Here is a 23,267-nt window from a genome sequence, read left to right as displayed (position 1 = left end):
ATATTGAATATATTTCAAAGGAATGGTATTTATATACAAAGAAACCTTACATTCTTAAAAGTCCAAGAAATGCTTGGTTCTCTAATCTTTTCAGAAAGGGGCTTTTGTATAGGTTGCCTTTTGTTTGTTAAAGAGGTCCATTAACATGAATTCAAGTAGGTTTTCTTCCTAAGAAGAAAACTGAGAAATGATTCCCATGGATAATAAAGTTGTATACCTGCTATTAGAATCTTGGAAGAATCCATGGCTTCTTTTCAGAATTAGCACGGTCTCTGAGAATTTTAACCTAAGACTATGTATAGTTTGGCTTATATTAACTTGGTGCCTATTATAAATCACACTTAACTTCACTTTCTTGAGAAATCTTTAAATTAGTTCTCCTAACCAAAATCTAAAGATTTACCTGAGGAGCACTAGTTGCAACCAGGAAAGCATTAGTCCTTCCTGGATGATCATAATCGTGCATGGCTGCAGCCACATACAGCGCCATCAACTCCAAGGCAGGGATATTCCCAGACAGACATCCGTATTTATCATCTGTCACATTATATGTTTTTGAGAATACATATCCCATATGTCCATGTGTAAATCCACTGTCAGAATCTGAGAAGAGAAAATGAGAGTCAAAGAAGTTTTTATAAAAGTACTGACATTATTTGTCTTGACTTCTTTTTGAAAAAAAACAAAAACAAAAACACCCTTGTTCCCATCTTTCATAAGGCAGTGCAGATTCACTTCGTACGTACCTGAATCACTGGTTGAACCATGATCATTAATCACAGTTGAGAGGCCTGGAATAGGCTGTGTAGTAAGATACCAAACAGCATGTAAAACATCAGTGGCATGGATTCTGTTATGATCTGTAACCAGTGAACAGGAACAGTCATCAGTTTATGAACTTTGGGGTCCAAGAACTAAGAGTGCCATCTACTGGACAAACAGTTTAGTCCTAACATTTTACTATTTCCATGAAAGTTGGCCAAACTTTCTAGGACAAATATTATTTGATTACTCTTCCATAACTCCATAGCATCCATCGTAACAAGAAAAAAAACCTTACTTGTAACATTTATTATGCATGCAGGTATCTGAAGTGGAAAAATCTGTGTCAATAGTCGACTACAAACTATGTATATAGGAAACATACTGTGTGAAAAAAGTGTAATGTTTACTCTGGTACTTATTTTCATGCTCCTGCATAAAACTACGCAGAGAATGAGAATAAATGTAATAGCTATGACATACTTCAACTAGATGAGACATAATATTTCATCTCTGATAGATGGTACTCAAAAATAATCTGGGAATAGAACATAATACCATTTTTCTGTATCAATCTTAAAGCACTGCAATAACATATCTTTTACATGTAGATTTCATCCACAAGCAAAATTCAAAGCCACAATCAATTATATTCTCTGATCTAGAAATTCTAATTTCAGAATATAGTTCTAAGAAATACTTAAAAAGAAAAAGAAAAGCCTCTTGTATAATAATGTAGGAAGCTAAGCCATTTAGAAGAGTTAAAACCTACAGGAAAACCAGATTCACTAGTCATAATGCCATCATCAAGGGAAGGGGGTCATACTCCACATGTGCAGTTCAACTTCTTTCAAACCATAACCACGTGCCCAGTGTGCTCTTGGCTCACCTTCCTTTTCTGTGCAATTCTTCCAAGTTTTTTGTTTATCAGACCCCTCATAATACTTCACTGATTAGTATGCTTTATTCTATTGTACTTACATATTGTAAATACCTATACTTTATATATTGTATTTCTGCTAACCAACCATGATACTGTTTCCTTCTCTAGTATAAGAGATTACATTTCTTCATAATACTTAAAATAAGGAGAAGAGAGAAACAGGAGAGAACAAGAATGACAATGAGAATATGAGAGAAACACCTATTCCCTAGTCAGAGAAGAAAGAGGAAACCTATGGTCAATGTGGCAATTGTAGCACCTGGGTAGGTGTTAAATTTCTGGCAGCCATTAGGAATCAGTCTTTAAGTGACAATATGCAGCTAAATCTTAGGTAAACACCCTAGAAATTCAGTGGAGAGGCCTGGATGTGGGTTTGAAAAGATCTCATCAGAAGAGCTTAAAGAAACTCAACTCCGGCCAGGTGCAGTGGCTCATGCCTATAATTCCAGCATTTTGGGAGGCCGAGGTGAGTGGATCATTTGAAGTCAGGAGCTCAAGTTCAACCTGGCCAACATGGTGAAATCCCGTCCATACTAAAATTCAAAAATTAGCCGAGCGTGGTGGCGGGCACCTGTAATCCCAGCTACTCGGGAGGCTGAGGCAGGAGAATCGCTTGAACACGGGAGGTGGAGGTTGCAGTGAGCTGAGACTGTGCCATTGCACCACTCCAGCCTGGGTGAAAGAGTAAAACTGTCTCCAAAAAAAAAAAAAAAAAAAAAAAAAAGGAAGAAGAGGAAGGGGGAAGGAGGGGGAGGAGGAGGGGGGGAGGAAGGAGAGGAGGGGGGAAGGAGGAGGAGGAGGCTCAAATCCTAGCCTCCTGAGGAGAAAATAGCAAAACTTGTATACCTGTGTTAATCGTAAATATGAATAATAATATTATATGGTACTTGAAGGAACAATTTTATTAAGATTGGCATCTATATCCCTGAGTATAGCCCATCTCCAGTGATATGAGCCCATTACATTTACAAATAATTCACAGGCAAGAGAATTACGATCATATTTTATGTCTGCACTTGGGCTATTTATGAAATTGATCATACTAGAATTTTCTGGATTTGGGACAGGTGTGCTTTTACCTCTGCTATAATATTATCCATGCTAACTTGGGTGAGTTACTTAAAATCCATTTCCTTATCTTAAAAATAAGACAGAGTAAAAAGTCTCATTTCTTTATCTTAAAAATACGGGAATAATATTGCCAAATTCATGGTACAATTGTGACAATTACATTAGGAAATATATTTTAAAGGGCCAGATACATGGTGAACTTGTAATTTGTGTAAACATTATTCATGTAAAATAAATTGCTGCTGTAGAACAAGATAGAACTAGTATAGATCACCAGCTTTCTCCCAGAATCAATGCTGGATTTGTAAGAATAAAATAAAATATCTTCTGCCTCCATCGGTAGAAGATAGTAATGACCTGTTATGGTAGGAAAATGGCAGTCTGGGAGTAGGGTTCCACTTTTGGGAGATATGTTGGAAGCCAGCTTCTTAAATTATCTTCTCCTGTTGCAAGCTGGGAAGATTACTCTATGCCAGTAGTTACTATTATTGTTGCAAGTCAGAGAAACCTGTGCATGAGCATAGCAGTACAGAGGTGGATGGGGGGCAGTATCACAGTGTTGGCAGAGCCTGTTTGGGGTAAGGAATTGATAACATCTATTCCAGGTGAACTTGCAGCTTTTGAGCTCTAATCCTTTTGAGCTCTAATCCACCCTGTCCCCCACCCCAAGGCCCAGGCCCAGAAAACTTTATAGGTAATGTTTTATTTTAAAAAAACAAAAAACAAAAAACAAACTTTCAACAAGCAATTAATCCTAAATAAATAATCTAGTGCTGAAAATATAAGAAGAAAAGCTGCCAAACTCATTTTATGAGGCTGGTACAATCTTGATTTAAAAACTAGGTAAAGACAGTATGTATATTTAAAAATGTTCCTTTTGCTTTCGAGTACAGGTTTAAAAGTACTAAATAAAAAAAGATCGGTAACCAAATCCAGCTGCTTATTTAAACATATACATCTAGTTATATGTGTGTATGTTTAGGAGAATAACACTGTCATCAATCACTTAGAATGAAGAATAGAAAACCATCTGTCCTGTTAGCAGTCAGTGACATGTTTATTAATCAAATATTCACTTAGCATGTACTCAGTATTATGCCAAGTGCTGGCATCTCCATTGTTCTTGTCATTAATTCTCTGGTAACCCAACCCAGGAGCAAAGACACCCAGGAAAGAAGCTAGCAAGGTCAATGTAAGTTACGGACAGGTTTCTATGTAATACATAAAAATGCTCAAAGATTCCTCTTCTTCTTCTGGCCAGGGTAGGCAACTGAGAAGGATAAGAAATGCTATCAGAGCTATCCTTATTTTATCCTTATTCTCATCACACCTCTTCCTTCATCTCTGCATTTTGGACAAACCCCTAGTCTTCTCGATGACGCCTTCACTCATGTGGCAACCCCCTCGCCCTCTTTCATAACATATAGACGCACATGCATACACTAGCACATGGTACACCCTACCTCTTTCCCAGAGTCCGCCCATCTCCCTCTTCCGTCTTGATACACTTGTTTTCTCAACTTTCTCCTTTTCCCTCAAGCACAGAGTTGAAGTGAGCTGGTATGGAGGGTTGGAGTTGTATGTAAATTCACAGATTTTAAGATCCAAATTTATATATTTTGTATTTAAAATTTTGTCTATGCTCCTATGCACCATAGGGTAAGTGGAAGTAATAAAGAATAGAGGTAACACTTTAAATATTTTTTTTCTTTTGGAATATAGTTAATACTCTGGTAGTTCTGCCCCTCTAGCATGTACCATGTCACTTCAATATCTAGCTTTAAAATCAGTGGGCACATCATGTACAGCTGAATTGAACTGAACTAAATATAGGTTGAGCAGGACTATTCTCATTGCTGCCATGAAATAGCTACATGATCACAGGTACTTCTGAGGCATTCTCCCCATTTCTCAAACTTAAATCAGAATGAGAGGTGTTAGGGAGAATATGCTTTAGAGAGGAAACTCTTTGAAAATAAAAACTACCTTCAAAAATAACTGGATCGATGAATGAATATGAATGGAATTTTATTAAGTAAAATGCCCAACTGAAAGGGACTATGAATGACACCAAACATTATTTATCTCCTTATGCAATTGGGTATTCACCATACATTAATTTATCCTAAGTTTGATTGAACAAATACATTTTTATCACATTTATATTATTGAGTTGACCATATTTCTTGTCTTTCTATTGCTACTACCATGAAATTACTTTAATTCTCTGTTTAAATCTAGATTCTTCAATTTTTGTAAGGATTCTAATTACAAATTTAAAAGCTTTCCTACTTACCCTCTTTTCTTGAAAACCGTTAAAGGTACACTTAGAACTATATATAATAAGAAATTTAGTTTCTAATATTTGCACACATTATCATATTAAAGTTAATCCAACCCCATTTTAACTTTGGTTCCTCTTATGCTTCTTTTCAACTAAGGATTTATTTAGATAGGACCATTAGAAATATAGTCCAAAATAAATATTAAAATAAGTAGGTATACAGCAAATTTTTGTATGTGCTGATTATAACTAATGATAAGTGAAGCTTTTAATAAATATTCATATTAATTTACAATCTCAGCACATATGAAATATTATTAGATAAAAGTGATCACAAATGAAGCTAGAGCTTTCCTATGAGAAGATGTAAATAAATTCCCTTTATGGAGAGTATCTGGGACTTCTAATAGAACAAGCAGGTTTATTACAACAAGTTCTTTTCACCTGGAATAAAGAACCCACTATTTCAGGGGTAAAAAAAATCTATTACTTGTAACATATAAAAATGTAATAAGAAAATATAAAAGTGAATAATAAATCTTAGAATCTGAAAACTTATTTTTGTACTTAAACATTTGCCATCTTTCAACTATGATTTAATGATATGCCACCTGTGAAAAAGTTGGTAGTTATGTCTATGGAGTTTAGTATCAATTTGAACTCAGTGGAACTTTGCTATGGCTAATTACATCATTAAAATACATTTGAAAATATAACATGAATTTGGAAATTCAGTCTAGTGATTAGCTGTTCCTTAGTGTTTTTAGTGGCTTCCTTTCTATAAAAGTTTATTTATATAACTCCTTGACCTTCGAGAAATCGTGAACACTTAGGTCAATCACTGGCATCCAACCAGGGTGGGCCCTGGGAAAACTGTATTAAGAAAGCAAGGCTTATCTTGAGATCCTTTCCAACTACCCCTTTTTTCATGTTTCTCTTCCAACTTCCATGGATTTGTCAGCCAGATGTTCCCAGGGGCCCTGGTACTGTTGAGCTCCTCTTTCCCCTACTCCAACTGCCTTACTCTGTCTGTATTTTGGTCCCATATTCTTCAGAAAATCTCATTTGTAGATTCAGTTTTTCATTCTCTTTTTCTATGATACACTAACAGCTGTGCATATTCATTCCAATGTAGCAGGTGGATGGGATTTTGAAAACAATAAATATGCTCATAATAAATCCCTAAGTTGATGTGATACCCCTTCCTGGAAATACTTGTGTTTTATTAGTATTAATTATTTTTTAATGTAATTTCAGCTCTTTACAATTATGAAAAAGTTATGGGACTCTGAAGTCTGAGGTGCATAAAAGCAAATATAAAAGCTTTTAAAACTTTTAAAAGCTTAAAAGCTAAAATATGATTTAAATAACATATTTCCAAGACATGTTCCGATCAATATATTATGTTTGATTATTTTTCTTTCTATATATTTATTTCCTTCGTGTGTTACATGACTTTTGAACATCTCCACAATTTCCCTGTTTCGACCTATAGACACTGTCTCCCAAACCATATATTTCGTAGCACTATAGGACCATTTTACTTATGTGTTATAATCGATGATTCCTGAAATGCTACATAATGAAAATTTAACATCTCCTCTGTGTTCCGATTTCTTGTTATTATAAATGGGAAACTTATTCCCACAAGACTCAAAGCTTGAATACTTGATTGTGTGTTTTCCTTGGGTCTTTCCATTTACCTGATTTTTTAAGTGTTTCTTATCATTTTTCCATAACCACTTCCAGATGTCTTTTCTATTTTATTCATCAGACCATCATCCTCCTGTCCCTCCAAACGCCAGCCAACTTTATCTTACGTGGAGAAAACATATATAGTGACTTAACTCTTCAGATGCCACAACAAAAGTTGAATTCACCCAATAAAAGGGATGGGTTATTAAATGGGCAATAAATTTAGTATTTATTTATTTCCAAAAAATAGCCATATTAAAGTGGACTTATGTCAGACTTACTGTGTGCTAGGCACTAAAATAACCTCTTTAAAATTATAATCTTATTTGATCCTAACAATCATATGAAGCAGGTATTATAATCCTCATTTTATGGACTAAGAAATGAGGCATGTAGACCTTAAGTAAACCCTAGGGTCTCACACAGCTGAAAAGTAAAGGGGCCAGGATTCTAACACACAGGCGATATTTCCTAATCACCATATGATGTCTCCATATTGAGCGTCTACCATGTGTAATTCTGTGCTACCTGCTAATGATTCACTATCCCATTTACCCACAGCAAATTCGACATATTTTAAAAGTATTATTTCACAAATCACATATACTTACAAGGAATATCCCTATATCCAATCTCCAAAGCATGAAAATAATTCATAAATTCCCTAATTGGAATTTTAAAAGCTTCAAAGAGGCCCATGTCTTCAAAAAGTCTGTAAGATACCTGTAAAAGAAAAGACAAAGCCTTACGAAACATCCCTATGTGTATGTCAGACATAAAGAGAACAGTGGTGAAACTAGGTAAATATCAGTAACGGAAAACATTAAATGCCTTTTCAAAATCTGAAGGGTGTCCTTTTAAGTTGGTTAAAATGATAGTCATCAAAAGGCAGGCTGTATATTGAAACTGAGAACTTATTTCCATTGCACATGTCTCCTTAAAAATCTTTTGAAATGAGACTTTTTCCATTTAGTCTCAGCCAAAAGGTGATTTATTGGAATGTTCACATTAATTCATTTCAGCTGTCCTAAAGTCTTACTATGGCAAAAATATATACATATTTTCCATAACGAAAATTTCATGATTTTTGTTCTTATAAACTCAAATAAAAGGAAAAATCCCAAAAAGTTCTACTTAGCAAGTCATATGAAACTACATTTGTTCAAAGTTTAATGTCTGGGAAATTGGGAAAGTAAACAGTGACTAATAAGGATCATATATCAATATATTACTCTGTTTTTGGAACATGATTGGAACAAAAGATACATTATTGAATTTTGCATGGATCTAATTGTTAATTATCCTTAATCTTTTTATTGTCTACTGGTATCCATGACTCTTAGAAAATATTTTGTAGCAATTTTGGTCAAATTGTTTTCTCCCATTCCCAGCTCACAGAACTTCAAGGGAGTGGTTAGTACCTGTAATGAAATTCTGTATGCTGTCATTTGTGCTGTAAAACTGACTGCTATCATAACCACTTTTCTACTAGGTCTGAATCCTCATTTGGAGAACTTGAAGATATAATAAGTCAAGGTGTTTTATGAAGATATGAGAAGCAATTGAATGAATGTAAAAGCCCTGGGCTTCTGATATGGATAAATCCGCTTTGGAATCCTGGGTTGAATATTTACTGTATGACTTTAGAAGAGTAGCATAGCCTCTTTTAAGCCTTAGTTTCTTCTTCTATAAAATACATATTTTAAAAAAAAAACCTGCACTAAAGTTACTATGAAGATTAAGTTTTCGAGAGTCTGTGAGATATACATCAAATATAAAATGAGATGAGATGTGTCTCTCTATACCAGGGAACACACTCCCTAGTAAAAAAATGAAATCAAGAGAGAAAATGCTTCCTGACTCATTGCCACATCCTGTGGCACCGTTACAGGCTTATTTGCAGGAAAGATCACTCCCTCAAAGTTGCAGTTTGCCATGGGTTTCAGAAAGAAAATACACAATCTCCCAGGGGGATCCCTAAAGTATGAGGCTAAGGTGAATTGGACTGAACAGCTACCCTTAAATCTGTCCTGAAGATCAGCTAGTGTAAGAGACATTGCTTAGCACCAAGAAGAAAGGAAGGGAAGAGGAACAGGACTCTCAACTCCTAGCAAAGTGCAAGGGCTGCCATTATATTCCTCAACATGGTGATGGACAGAATAGAGTCTAGCAGAGGCAATAATTGAATATTTTACAGACTTTTTAAGAATTTTGTGTCTCATATTCCATCAATAATGTTAGTGTACCCCTAGACTAGACAGCCATATGTGCTTGTAGAATCAAACACTAGAAGAAAGGCCTGCTATCTTTTCCCTTCAATCTTCACAGATTAGGATTCTCACCCCAAACGAAGTTCCACATTGAGACATGTGTTGAGTGGTCCAAAGAAAGCTCATCTCTGATGCACTGCATAGAAATCAGCATTTCAGTGATTTCTCTTCTATTGTTTTGCAGAGAAGTGTTAGTGGCCCCAGTAGATCTGGGTTGGGTCTTGAATTCTTACCTAAGTCTTATATTCACAAGTTTGATGGTCCTTACTATCTCTGCTGTGATACTTATTCAAATTTATAAGAATACACCTAAAACATGTGAAGATAAGCTGATACATATTATCGCACCATCCTCTTTATTTAATTAAGGGTGTGTATTTCGATAGCTATTCCATAGTACAGCAAATCCATCATTTTGTTTTGTGGTTTAAAACAAACATTTCCAAATTCTTAATTTCTACATGTTTTCTTTCTTCTTCAGCAAAACAAGTAATTATTTATGTGAAAAGCCTTGAGAGTAGTGTAGCCTAAAGAAAACAATACTCAAAGGCTGGTTATGCAGCAACAGTATTATTCTATAACTCTATGTGATGTGTTTTTCATAACACTAGGAGGAAACACATTTTGGCACAATGTATTATCTTTGATAAGGCCTAAGCTCTGTAATATTCAAAAGTTTTTAAAAAGTCATCAAAAATAATTACAGACAATAAATTAGTATCTCTAAATAGGCAGTTTTCTTCTTTTAGAGGCTTGTGTCAGATTTTCTTTTGCTTAATTCTATGAATTCTAGATCGTTTGTCCCTTGTCTATATATCTCTATCCCCACCTACTTTGTCTTTAAAAATATATCATATTTAATTGTAGAATATGACATTTGACTCACTTGAAGTTCCAGTTTCTTTTGTTAACACACAGCAAGGAATCTACAGAATGTTGTGTTCTCTAAAACTTCCTTTCTCCACATAACACCTATCCACAAGTGTCAAGAATTTACAGAGCTTTAAGCAACAAAGGAACTGTTTTTCCTATATTTAAATTAGTGTGAATGAATGCATTTCTTACCTGACTAAGAATACGGCCACATTTTCTTCCTATATTTTCCACTAAATCAAAAATTGGAAAATTCCAAGTATTTAGCTGCTCCATAATTGAGTCCAGGTTATCCATGACAAGAGGTTCGGGAGCAAGAATTGGTTTGTCCTGTAATGTTTAACATTAAAATACTTAAACAGCATGCAGTTTTTCTACAGGGCAATTTGTGCTTTGCTAAATTCAATAACAACTGTGGCTATCGGAAATAAATGACTTAAAACTCCAAGGTGAATAAGTGATCTTTGCTTAAAAAAGTCAACATGAACGAGACATTGACCCCAAAGTAAGAAGGAAAGGAACAAACGCCATTTCAGATATAAATTTTGCACTATTAGGTGCTTGCCTATCACTGGTCCATATACACTCCAGCAAAAACACGGATGTTTCTTCTATAAGTTAGTGTAACTACTTTGGGACTACTGCAAGGTTCTTAAATAAAGTTTTAAAGACTTCAGAATATTCTGAAATTACATGTAAATTTATATCTCTACATAGACATGTAAATTTTTCTGAGATGAGGGTTCCCTCCTTAAATTAAGCTCTCAAAAGAAATCCATGAGTAGGAGGACCTGATCATTCCTACTATTATTAATTAAGTTTATCTTAATGCTTTAAAATGGACATTAATCCTATAGAATAACAATTGCCATATTTTTTAGGGATTTTAATTTATTTCATGTGACCTACTGTTTCTTGAGAAACATGTACTACGTAAAAGTAAAGGTTTTTTATAAGTGGTCCCAAATGAGGATGTTCTTAAGAGTACATTTGCCAAAAAAAAAAAAAAAAAAAAAAGAAGAAAGAGACTGAGGATAGGGAAACATATACATTATTTTACCTGACGATCTCTCTGACTTAGAAATACAAACAGTAAATACAGTAAAAGAAAAATGATAATAACAGCCATTGATGATCACTTGAGAGTCAACAGTTTTCTACCACTTGCCACCTCCCCAAAATGAAGCTGACTCAAATATATGCTTCCATCCTCCTTAAATGGGTCTTTTTAAATACACAAAGTAAGTAATCATTAAAGGATATTTTAATAGGTGGCTAGTGCCAATATATGCCTGACAATATGACAAGAAAAACAAATATTGGTTCATGTTCTAAGTCAAGGAGGTACTAGAGAAAACCAGCAGATGCCCTAAGACAATGAATATCTTCTTCCCTCCCTTCCTTCATCTTTCTTTTCTTTCTTTATAAAATATTGTTTTAAGGAATGAAATAATACATTTTCCTATATTTACTTTTTGATTGGGTTAATAAATATCTGCAATTATTGTGTAACTTTTATAAATACTTATGCCTCTAATCACCAGATAATAGAACCATTAAGAGACCAATAATGCTTGGAAAGAGAAAAAATATATTGATATGTATGGGAAGGGCTGTAATACATGTTTAATCCGGATGAAATACATCTGTAAATCTCATGTTTCAGAGATTAATTTCTTTTTTTTTTTTTTTTTTTTTTTTTGAGATAGAGTGGCACTCTGTTGCCCAGGCTGGTGTGCAGTGGCATGATCTCAGCTCACTGCAACCTCTGTCTCCTGGGTTCAAGTGATTCTCCTCCCTCAGCCTCCCAGGTAGCTGGGATTACAGGCACCTGCCACCATGCCTGGGTAATTTCTTTCTTTTTTTTTTTTTTGAGACAGAGTCTCCCTCTATTGCACAGGCTGGAGTGCAATGGCACGATCTTGGCTCACTGCAAACTCCGCCTCCTGGGTTCAAGCGATTCTACTGCCTCAGCCTCCTGCGTAGCTGGGATTACAGGCACGTGCCACCACGCCCGGCTAATTTTGGTATTTTTAGTAGAGACGGGGTTTCACCATGTTGGTCAGGCTGGTCTTGAACTCATCGCTGACCTCGTGATACTCCCGCCTTGGCCTCCCAAAGTGCTGGGATTACAGGCATGAGCCACTGCACCCGGCTATGCCTGGGTAATTTTTTTGGATTTTTATTACAGATAGGGGTTTCACCATATTCGTCAGGCTGGTCTCGAACTCCTGACCTCGTGATCTGCCCGCCTCGTCGTCCCAAAATGTTGGGATTACAGGTGTGAGCCACCTTGCCCGGCCTCAAAGATTCATTTCTAAGCCAATATCTGTAACAGAAGCTGATCTCTCAAGTAAATGAGTGAGTTAAGTGATATGGGACTACCAGAAACATCATGGTCTCAGGAGCATAGGTGCTGCAAGCCGATGCTTTCCTCAGAGGCTCTCTCAGGCACTCTGTTTCATCTTCATTCTGTACAATGTCACTGCTGTCACTGTTGTTATTGGTTTCATAATCAGAGGTAACTTGAGCAGTGTCATCTACAATTAAAAGAGAACAACTTATTACAAGATCTACAATGGGGAAAGGGGGCTCATTTAAGCAAATTTTGCTAAGATGCATACGGTAAATATAGTGTTTAGGGAAATACTGCTTTCCTGAGCACTCCAAGAACATAGGATCATAGGGTGGAGAACATCACACATCTCTTAACAAAGTAAAACAGATGGAAATTATAATCTGTAATCCGCATGACATTCAATAACCCCTCAATAATATTTTTTAGATCAACAGTTCATACCTTTAACAAATCCTACAGCTTTATGTTTCTTTTTTCTCTATTTCTCTCCCTATACATTAAACCACTGAGTGGCTAAAACACTCTAGAACGGGCACGTGAGGTGGGAGAAACTGAGTTGACACACCCAGGAATAAAGTTCTCTGTGTAGCACAGAGTGATGGCATATGCTTGGGAGCATGGGCAATCCTATGTATCCAATCCTATTTCTTGGAATCCTGTGGCTTCCTTCCTTATCTGTCCTTCTTCACTGTCGCCATTTCAGTCAGCAGTAAACTGTGCTAACTAAAAGACCAATCAGTAAACACCCAGAGTCTGAAGTCTATGCTCTCTGAGCAACTATGACATTTCTCATAGCTGACTAAGGTGCCTGAAGGAAGTTTACTGAGTATTTGCTATGTTTTGGGAACCACTTAAAGTACTTCCAATGTCAGAAGTAGCAAGATAAAATATTTCTATATAGTTCTATACATTATATAAAATGGCCTCTTGTGTTTTAAAAATATACACATGTATAAATGTATGAAAAAATTTTGGAAAGCTTTGCACCCAAACTTTACCAATGATTAACTCTAGAGAGTAGGAGTACAGATGATTTTAATTTTCTCCCTTGTCCTTTTAAACCTATAATTTAAAAAATCAGGCTGGGCACAGTGGCTCATGCCTGTAATCCTAGTACTTCAAGAGGCTGAGGCGGGAGGATCACTTGAGGCCAGGAGTTTGAGACCGACCTGGCCGACATCATGAGACCCCGTCTCCCAGCGCCCCCCAAAATATCAGAAATGTAGGTCACTGTTTTGATCAGGAAAACAAAAATAAGGCAATTTCCATTTTGGGCAACAGAATCCAAAACAATGAATTACCTGTTCTACTTGGTGTCCGAGTGGCTACCCCACTTCTCTCCAGGGGCTCATCAGCAGGATTCCCTTGGGAATATGGTCTGCCACAGCTAAAAAATATTGGAAGAGTTATAGGTATATCCTCCTGTTTTCAAAAAGTCATAGGCACATACCATCTATGTATACATTAAGATAAACAACAATAGTCAAATATTTCTACCTTCTGCTTACTTGTTTTGTGAAAATATGCATTTTGTTTCATACATAAATGCTGATATGCAGTGTACTACTTTCTTTTTTGTGAGAGAGTAATCAATACAAAGGATTAGAAAGTTCATTTGACTCTCATTCTCCTCCTCCTTTATCTAGATCATATTTGAGGTGAAAGTGATGGTAAAATTGTGTTAGATTATTTAGAGAATACCGGTATAGGCTGCTACCTACTTATAGTAGCCATTTTGCAGGTGTTGACCTATATTTGGACAAAAGTTATCTTCCCCAATAAATACCTTTGTGCCTGCTTAAAAGCCTCATTATGGGCCAGGCTGCTTAAAAGCTCATTATGGGCTCACGCCTGTAATCCCAGCACTTTGCGAGGCCAAGGCAGGTGGACCACCTGAGGTCAGGAGTTCAAGACCAGCCTGGCCAACATGGTGAAATCCCATCTCTACTAAAAATACAAAAATTGCCAGGCAGGGTGGTGGATGCCTGTAATCCCAGCTACTTGGGGTGTCTGAGGCAGGAGAATCGCTTGAACCTGGGAGATGGAGGCCGCAGTGAGTGGAGATTGCACCACTGCACTCCAGCCTGGGTAACAGAGCGAGACTCCATCTCAAAAAAAAAAAAAAAAAAAAAAAAAAAGCCTCATTATTAGATTTATTTTATTTAATTGGGTTATGATATTTTTATGTCTAAACAGAACTTTAAGACAGCATAGGTTGAAATAGAAAGATAGTATATGAATTTTATGTTTTGCTAAAAAATAAAAATTGACTTCTTTTTTTCAGATCGATCAGTTACGTGTTAAGGCCCTAAGGAAATGAACAAAAGAGGGGTGCATTTTGATGACTGACTACATAGGATGCTGGTTGAGAGAAACAGGCCCTAGAAGTACCGTAAACCACCAAGAAAAACAAAGGTAAGAGAGGTGAGCAATGCCCTCTAACAGAGGGTGTTGGAGGAATGAAGTTTGACTGTTTTAAAAATTAAACAGTAACCCCACAAATGGCCTGGCACAGGCCATAAACTGGCTCTTCCCTCTTCTGTCTTGTTTAGAAACTTCATGATTAGATTTTGATTCTGCATTTGCTGCTGGGTTCTTTCCTTCTGACTAATATTACAAAGGGTCTCAGAGGATTTTTTTGTTTGTTATTTAACCACAGACTACCCACTCTAAAATGAAAAAAGCAGTGATAGCTTATTGTTTAATATCTTAAATAACTCATCATTTTTTTCCCTGAATTATGCTCGTGTGTGCACTAAGAGAAGAGGTAGGTAGACCGTATCTGCATACTAAGTAACTTTACTTTTCAACCCTTGAGTGTAAATAGAAAAACGTTACCTGTAAAATATTTCTAATTATTAAATCTGACAGTTTGGGTTAGAGAATAAAAAGAAAATGATAGGACAAAAAGGGAAAAGAAAGGAGATGCAATTGGTAGGCTTACATTCTCAGACGAAGCTCAGGAGAAGTCGAGTTTATTAGCCTTAAACTTTTTCATTGCAAAATAATACCTAAAAGGACCATTTAAATTAGTACTTCAAATATACCAGCTCTCATGCCAGAAAAATAGCTTGTTGCATAGACATTACAGCAGCCAAGAGACTGGGATTCAACGCCAAACTCTTCAAGTTCAGCAGGGGAAACCACAACAATTAGTTGTGTGTTTCTGGAGCTCTCTGTGCCTACATGGGTGGCTGCCTTTAAGGCAATAATAAAACCTGGTTTGAATTACAGATTTATAAAGCCCAAACAAATAAAACACACACTACTGGATTTATAAACATTACTGAACAAGTAGACAGCGAAATCCTCTTGTTTTTCTCTGAAACCTTTTATACAAATCCCATTACATTCTTCCTGCTAAGAATACAAAAAAAAAAAAAAAAAAAAAAAAAAACACTATGATGAAAAAAGCTGCGTGAGTGGTATAGCTTTTCTGAACATCTCTCTCCTTCCTTTAGGGGACTTATTTCCCAAAAGTCCGGAACCCACAGTGGGAGACTCTCCCTAAAAATAATGAACCCAGATGTCCTTGATGAAGATTACTCCACTGGGCTTCATCTTGGCTCAGGGTGCATACAATAAAACAATGCTTCTTAATTGTGTTCTGCCAAACATTAGATCCATGGGCAATTCTTGGGTGTTAACCCAAAGAAATTGGTTCTGTGGTCGAATAAATTCAGAAAACACTAAATGAAACAACAAAAATAAATAAAGAGGGATTCTTTTAACAGAGCTTCTCAGAGGTTTTAATAAAGCCATGTGTGTTGTGAATTTCTAACAGGGATGTATGATATATCTTCTGAATATTTTACTACAGAACTTGCTCTTTTGTGGAAAAGAGATGAGATTAATATCCTGCAGAAATTATTTTATTAAAAAACTCATAGAGGGCAGCAGAATAACTTTTGCATAGTAGAATAACTTTGGCTCTGGGCAAACGAATGAAAATAATTTCTCATGTAAAAATGCCGGTAAAGATAAAGGAGGTAAAAATAAAAATTATAAATAACATTCATTTAATTTACAGAACTTATGAGTAAAAAATATGAAAATGAAAATTATGAGGCTTAATATAAGTTGCTATTTCTTAAAGCTGAATACAATGAAAAAATCTGAGTCTATGAGGTAATATTTGATACTAGAAAACCAACAAGTTACTCATTTATTCAAATAGTTATCCTCATCAACCTCAGAAATGAAATACTGTTTTATTCAAGGTACTCTCATAGTTAAAAACACTCAACTGTTTTTCTACTTAAAAAATACCATAATGCTTTAAGATAAATTATTCAAGCTGTTACTGAAGAACAATAAAAATACATTAACCAGTAAGAAGAGATAATTATTTCTTCGTGACAACATTGGCAAAATAATTACTCCAGCCATGCTAGGCCATTTTTTTCTTAACCTCTGTGATAGATAACACTTTGTAATTTTGTTTCAACATGATAGAATAACACATACAATTGCTTAAATTGCATTCAGAGAACTATGTGAGTCCAGCCATCCTGTGCAATGTATTATTCACACATTTTAAAATTGCAAAAATGGGAAATGCAAACTGACGATTAAATATGCCTAATATCAATGTAACCCGTTCCCTGGAGAACAAGTACAAACATTCCAACAAAATGAAGAATTACAACAGAATACTTGGTATCATTTTTTAGTTATATACTTTCTATATTCCCCATCAGCAAACAGGCAACATATACAGCTAACAGTTTTGTATCCTCTCTAAAGATTGGCTGTATGAACTGCATGGATTCTAAACTTCGTTAATAGAAAACTACTAAAACATAAGTTTTTATTGTAGCCTATTCAACACACATCACATTATCCTATACTTGGTTGTCTAATACTTTGGCAAACCTACCCCAAGCTGCGTGGGCTGGTGGTAGGTATTTCTAGGGGAAAACTATCATCGGTTTTATTATTAAACTTCAGTTCATAAAAAATCCTTACCTGCTACATATAACAGGTGGAGTCAGGATTTGAGGGGATAGGTCTGGGGCACTCTGAGTGTAAGTTAAGGCCCTGTGAGAACCTAGGCTTTGTTTGGCAGTTGTGTCAGCAGATTCTGGAAACTGCACTGCAGAAATTTTGCTGACCAGGCTGCTGGCAGGAGTCCCTTGGAGAGGTGAGGAGCAGGGCGATGAAAGAGGTGAAATTTTAGCGAGGGCACCTGAGAAAGAATGAGAGTTAAGTAACTAAACAAATGTCTTTAAAATGCAAAATTGCAACTGTTGAACTTCACCTGGACTCTTACAAACTCAGTAACAACCACGTGCCTGCTCAGGTCACCGGGCTGGCCTCCTCCACATACCAACATCTGAAGCCAGCGTGGTTGGGGTGTCTCCACAGCATTAAATGGGAGGAATGAATCATCATAAAAAAAATAGTGGCAATGTTGGCACATACAGCCAAAGCCCTGGTGTCGTGGAGTAACTTCAGGATAGAAGGATATTATTTTCTCCTCCCATTTTTGTTTCTTCTTGTCATTCTGACGTGGAAGTAATAGTTAAAATTTTCTCATGTGTTTACTTTCTCTTAGGTTGTGAAGGTTTTAGCAGGAACAGGATCTGCTATTGTTTTAAACATTAACCAGTATCTGGGGGCAGAGTTCAGCAGGCATCAGATGCTTAAAATATGTAAATACAGAAGATGCATTACTGAGAGGAAATTAACCTTCTTAACCATTCGCAGTTTCAGTGAAATAAGACCTTTCGGTGTGAAAGAGTGCTTTGATCAAAATAATTTTTGAAGAAAACATTTTAAAATGTAATATAATGCATTTCTGAGCAAACAACAGGCCTAAAGTTTCCATTTCAAGTATGGGTATTTGGGCCAAACTGTCTGTATTTACTCTAGATTGTAAGAATTTTACAGGACACTGGCTTAGATTTCAAAGCGTGGCTGTTGGAAGACCAGGACGATGTCTTTTGAAGTTACTCTCTCCCAAACACAGAGAAGGCAGCCTGCACTTAAAATGGAAAAAAGGAGAGAAATAACTTCTGCCTAACAACCTGCTTACTGGTTTTCATGATTTTATGGCTGAACAATGTACTGTAGGGCAAATGAAATGAAATTATTAAAAGTCGTTGTCTATTTCTCACCACTTAGGAACATTTACAGCCATCCACCTTCACATCATCAAATTATGTGTGTGGTTAGCTGGCAGCTGGCTTACAGCAAAGTTTGCTTCCAGGGTCCAGCTTCCTCAAAAGTTTGAGTTGTCATACCAAAGGTTTTCTGGTCCACTGAAAAGAATATTAAGTTTGTTGAACGATTTTGTGTGTTCGTGTGTAATTTTCTTTTAAATTTCTTGTTGGCACTGTTATTTCTTTTTGTCGTCGTTGTTGTTAAAGATGAGAAATCTCACTCTCCCCTTGCTTCAGTGTGAAGAGCAGCAACCCCTTCTAGTTCTTTCTCAACATATCTATTGTTAGTTCCTAATCAGCAGCTCAACCCCCTCCCAGCCTTTATACTAAGCAAACGAAACCACTTCGACCCAGAGAGGTTAAAAAACCCTCCCAAGGTCACAGTACTAGTACATGGGAGAATATATAGTAAACCCAGCTACTCTTAGTAAAATGCAGCTTATAAACCAGTACCTCTATCAGAGACTATCCAAGGGGCAAGTAAAACCCATGGCGTATTAGGCAGCGTTTGCATTGCTCCTTACGTCATGCCTGATGGTTTTTATTTCGGTTTCTACGTCTATTAAAAAGACTCATTTATTTTTCCAAAGATAACGACAAACCCTCACATTACATAGTATCCTGAGCCAAAAACAAAACAAAAAATTAAGTTCACAAAGGTTTTAACTCAGAATTTCCCAGTCAATGTATGATTCTGCACAGCAAGTGGGTTATAAGTTTGCTGTGAATTATTTAATGGTTGAAAATATTTTTAAAAAAGGAAATATTTTATTTGGAAACTCTAGAAAAAACTCAATTTTTAATATTATCTCTAATAGCTCATAATTAGTTTTTCTCATTATAATTTTATAAAATAAAGGAAGTCTAGTTTTCAAACTTGAAATCCCTTCCCATTTCTCTAATGCTACGATATTCACAAATACTATTACACATATATGGGTGCTCTGATGTAAAGGTTAAAAAGGGTTGGTCTAATTTTGACCACTTTTTGGATTTAGACAGGGACTCCAGATAATCTTAGAAAGGCACTGTAGCCGTTAAGGAGCTGAATCCTAGTATGATGTGGTAGAAAGTTTACCGAGGTATCTGTACTGAGTATCTCAATGATTTCTTCATCCAACAAGTAGTTATTGTGAGTCTTGCTCCACGGATGGAGTAGGTTATAAAATAAAATCCCTGCTCTAATGGAGCTCCCACTTTTTTAGGGGAGACAGAAACTAAAAACTAAAGTCAATAAAAAAGAAAATTAACTTAAATTCAAGTAATAGGAAGAAAACAATGCACAGAGTAGAAGGCAGGGAAGAACAGAAATGCTCTTTAGATAAGATGGACTGAGAAGGCCTCTCTGGCTGGGAAAGGGTGGGGGTGGGTAAAATTTGAATAGAGGCCTCATGAAATACAGAAGACATTTAGAGAAGTAGCTGGGGAAAGCATGTTCAGGAAAGAGGGACATACCTGGGGGATGTCAGAGGAGCAGTCAGGAGGTCAGTGGCTGGCAGCTTAGCAAAAAGGAAAAAGAGGGGCAGGGAACGTGGTCAGAGAGGTTGCTGGGCAAGTCTGGATAGGGTTGGGTAGGGCCAGGGCAAAGTTTTATTAGGTTGGTGCAAAAGTAATTGTGGTTTTTGCAATGAAAAGTAATTGCAAAAACAGCAATTAAAAGTAATTGCTGTGTCATAAGAAAAAGAGATTCCTGATAGACACTGTGTTAGGCAATTCCTTAGCTGTTCTCATAGTAAACTGTGAGTTTTGGGACAGTTTTCTACACAGTTTTTTTTTTTTTTTTTTTTAACAGAACAATAGTTCAAAGCCCATGAGAACATTGTCCATTTCTGTCTTGACACCCTGTTTTTTCTGAAGGCAATTTATGAGAAGTGATTTTTTCATTGCTAAGTTTTAGTAGCTGCCAGCTGATTGCTTCAGATACATGCAATTCACTCTCAAACACACATTTTAAAATTCACACAACCATTAGAGTTCTTGGAACTCACGGATTAACTAAATTTAAACAAACAAGCAGATTTTAAGACATCAAATTTACTGCCTAGGATGAAATTTAAAATAAACCTGTAAGAGAGAAGCTCTGCTTCTACAGTGTTAGTCTACATATTTTGAACACTTTTAAAAGCATAACTCGGCTAGGCGCGGTGGCTCATGCCTATAATCCTAGCACTTTGGGAGGCTGAGGAGGGCGGATCACCTGAGGTCAGGAATTCGAGACCAGCCTGGCCAAGATGGTGAAACCCCATCTCTACTAAAAATACAAAAATTAGCCTGATGTGGTGGTGCATGCCTGTAATCCCACTACTCAGGAGGCTGAGGCTGGAGAATTGCTTGAACCCAGGAGGCAGAGGTGGCAGTGAGCTGAGATCCCACCACTGCTGCACCCCAGCCTGGGCGACAGAGCAAGAATCCATCTCACAAAAAATACATAAATAAATAAATATAAAGAAAGTGTAACTCTTGGCAACAATCATGAGAAGCAGGGATATTTCTATTCTGCAGGTGAGAAGCTAAAGTTATAAAAGTATAAGTTCTCTTTTTTTTTCCAAAGCCAAACTACTATTTTTCCTAGTGTGCATTATCTTAGTTTACTTAAAGTTTAAAAACAGAAAGAATTAGGATGTGCATGCATATTTTGAAGACCGTATCGGTCTTCAAAAAGATAGGGAGATAAATGCAGATAATAACCAAATTTTCTTTATAGAAAGGATAAACTATAAATAAATTATTTCAGATACAGAAAGAGGACAGTCTAAGGAATAGGGAGGAATAACCTTTGGAAGTCTTTAAAATTTTCTAAAATGCTTTCAATGTAATCATGTCTAAAGTTAGAGGGATGACCGTTAAAACCTTTGAAAATCTCATCTAATTTTACATCGCACACTCACACATTTACACACTCACCCATGAGTGAAGAGATTCCGATAAACATGCATTCTCTCAAGTATATTAATGTTTATCTTCACTTTATATTTGGGTAATTTTAGCAGATTCCAGGAAGAAGACATAGCTCATGAAATATAAATTTTTGAATGATTCAAACTGTCCTAATGTGAAATACTTAAAATCAAAACATTTAAAAACAAAAAATTAAAAATATAATTTTAAAAATAAAGTCTAAAATGCCAACTCCTTTGAGTAATTCGGCCTTTAATTCCTTGTTCCTGAGAGCATGAGAAAATGTGTGTCAAGACACAAGGAATTTTGGGCAATCAAAGAGAGAAAATAAACAATACTGCAGGGGAATTATTTAAGTGAATCCATCTGTTTTGTGCTATAAAACTCTCTCAGTTTAATTTTAATGGAACAAAAAAGGAACCAGCTTGTCTGATAAAGACATCTCTTTTTTCCATGCCCAGATGAAAATGGATAGCCCGAATATTTTTTCCAAAGCAGAAATTGCACTAAAGAGAATGCCAAAGAAAAAGAATCACAATACCATAATTAAAGTTCTCTATATTTTCAAATTTTGTATAGGAAAAACAGAGTCTAGATTATAGGTGTAGAGATATCTCTTATCACTGCAGTCGGCAGCCAAACTTACATGAATCCGGGAAAGGACTACTGCAAATACAGTAACGATAAATTCAAGGAATTTTTAAAGCAGAATAATATCATGGTAGCTCCACAATGTCAGTGACTCATACTAGAAGAGCAAAATTGAAAATACAAATTATATTTGAATCTCCTGCTTTTAAGCTCTAATTAAAGGAGTCCTATGTGATTTCATTCATTTATTTTATATTAGTAACTGCATAATAATTTGTGTTTCAGCTATTTAAAATTAACATTGATTGACTAAACTAGAGGACACGCTGTTTACTTGATTTGCGCAAAGAACAGATTTCATTAGCCCTCTCTGGAAACAGGGTATTCATCTTTCTGTATGCCTCTTCTTACTTCATACTCGCTTTCTCTCCGCCTCATTGCCTATTGCTGTTACACGTTTCCTCAGACTCTCTTCACATTTCATTTGATTCCATTTGCTTACACTCTTTGCCACGAGGGGGCTCTTCCCAGCTTCTTTCCATGGAGTTTATGGAAAACCAGGATGCATCACAGTCAACTGCATCAAACATGTCACAACCACTTAGCTCCATCAACCCAAACAGGGAAGCAAGGATTTTAAAGCAGAAGGGCCCATCTGATTAGGGAGGGTTGTAATCTGTTTTCAGCTCTCTGATTCTTGATAGATGTGTTTGTCTCTTTTGGCTGAACTTTAGGAATTTAATTAGTTGGATTCAGCATGCCTGGGATATAGGTTATTTTATAAACTTTTAGCTGTGCTGTGACAGCTGTCTAAAGATGCCACAATGCAAAATCCGCTCCAAAATGATCATGATAGAAATGCCTTATGCACTTGACGGCAAGAATGGAAGGGGGCTCTTGCTATGCCTGTGGCTCTCATTCCTACCCATTCCTGCCCATGTGGTATCTTATGTGGACATTCCTTCCCTTTTACACTTTGCTCCTTTGCTCTTTCTTCTAGAGTGCAGTCATACAAACTGGGGATCAGGACACAGGAATATGAGGCTGTTCCATCAGTTGATCTGATATTTCCAGGGTCTGCCCTAACCATAATTTTCAGCTTCTTGATCTTATCATGTTGGTTATTCAATATTTTTTATGTTATTACTTAACCGAAGAAACAGGGAGAGAAAACGAAACCCTTCCATTATCTTGTACCCACCCAAGGACAGAACCCAAAATATCCTAGTTTTAAATTATGACAATTTGTCATCCTCATTTTTTTCTAGTATGAAGTCATTAGGACAAAAGAAAGTATTCAGGATTAATTGCATGACCTAGAGAAAGCAAATTACTTAACCTTCTTTTCCCTCAGTTT

The 23,267-nt window shown here is 36.2% G+C and overlaps 1 protein-coding gene across 4 annotated transcripts in view; it reads right to left on the bottom strand.

The window, feature by feature from the left end:
- Window positions 1-23,267, bottom strand: part of PDE3A (phosphodiesterase 3A) — a 308,613-nt gene that overhangs the window by 32,004 nt on the left and 253,342 nt on the right. For all 4 annotated transcript variants that reach the window (XM_054663100.2, XM_520783.8, XM_054663101.2 and 1 more), the window contains 7 exons: window positions 17,226-17,445; window positions 13,559-13,644; window positions 12,284-12,438; window positions 10,091-10,228; window positions 7,367-7,478; window positions 747-860; window positions 404-603 (listed from right to left, as the gene is read on the bottom strand). In XM_054663100.2, the coding sequence (XP_054519075.1) occupies window positions 404-603; window positions 747-860; window positions 7,367-7,478; window positions 10,091-10,228; window positions 12,284-12,438; window positions 13,559-13,644; window positions 17,226-17,445 (1,025 nt within the window). The remainder of the gene's footprint in view (window positions 1-403; window positions 604-746; window positions 861-7,366; window positions 7,479-10,090; window positions 10,229-12,283; window positions 12,439-13,558; window positions 13,645-17,225; window positions 17,446-23,267) is intronic.

Source organism: Pan troglodytes, chromosome 10, assembly GCF_028858775.2.
Source record: "Pan troglodytes isolate AG18354 chromosome 10, NHGRI_mPanTro3-v2.0_pri, whole genome shotgun sequence".
Lineage (NCBI taxonomy): Eukaryota > Metazoa > Chordata > Mammalia > Primates > Hominidae > Pan > Pan troglodytes.
Note: the sequence above shows the minus strand (reverse complement) of the source record. Positions and strands in the feature narration are given on the sequence as shown.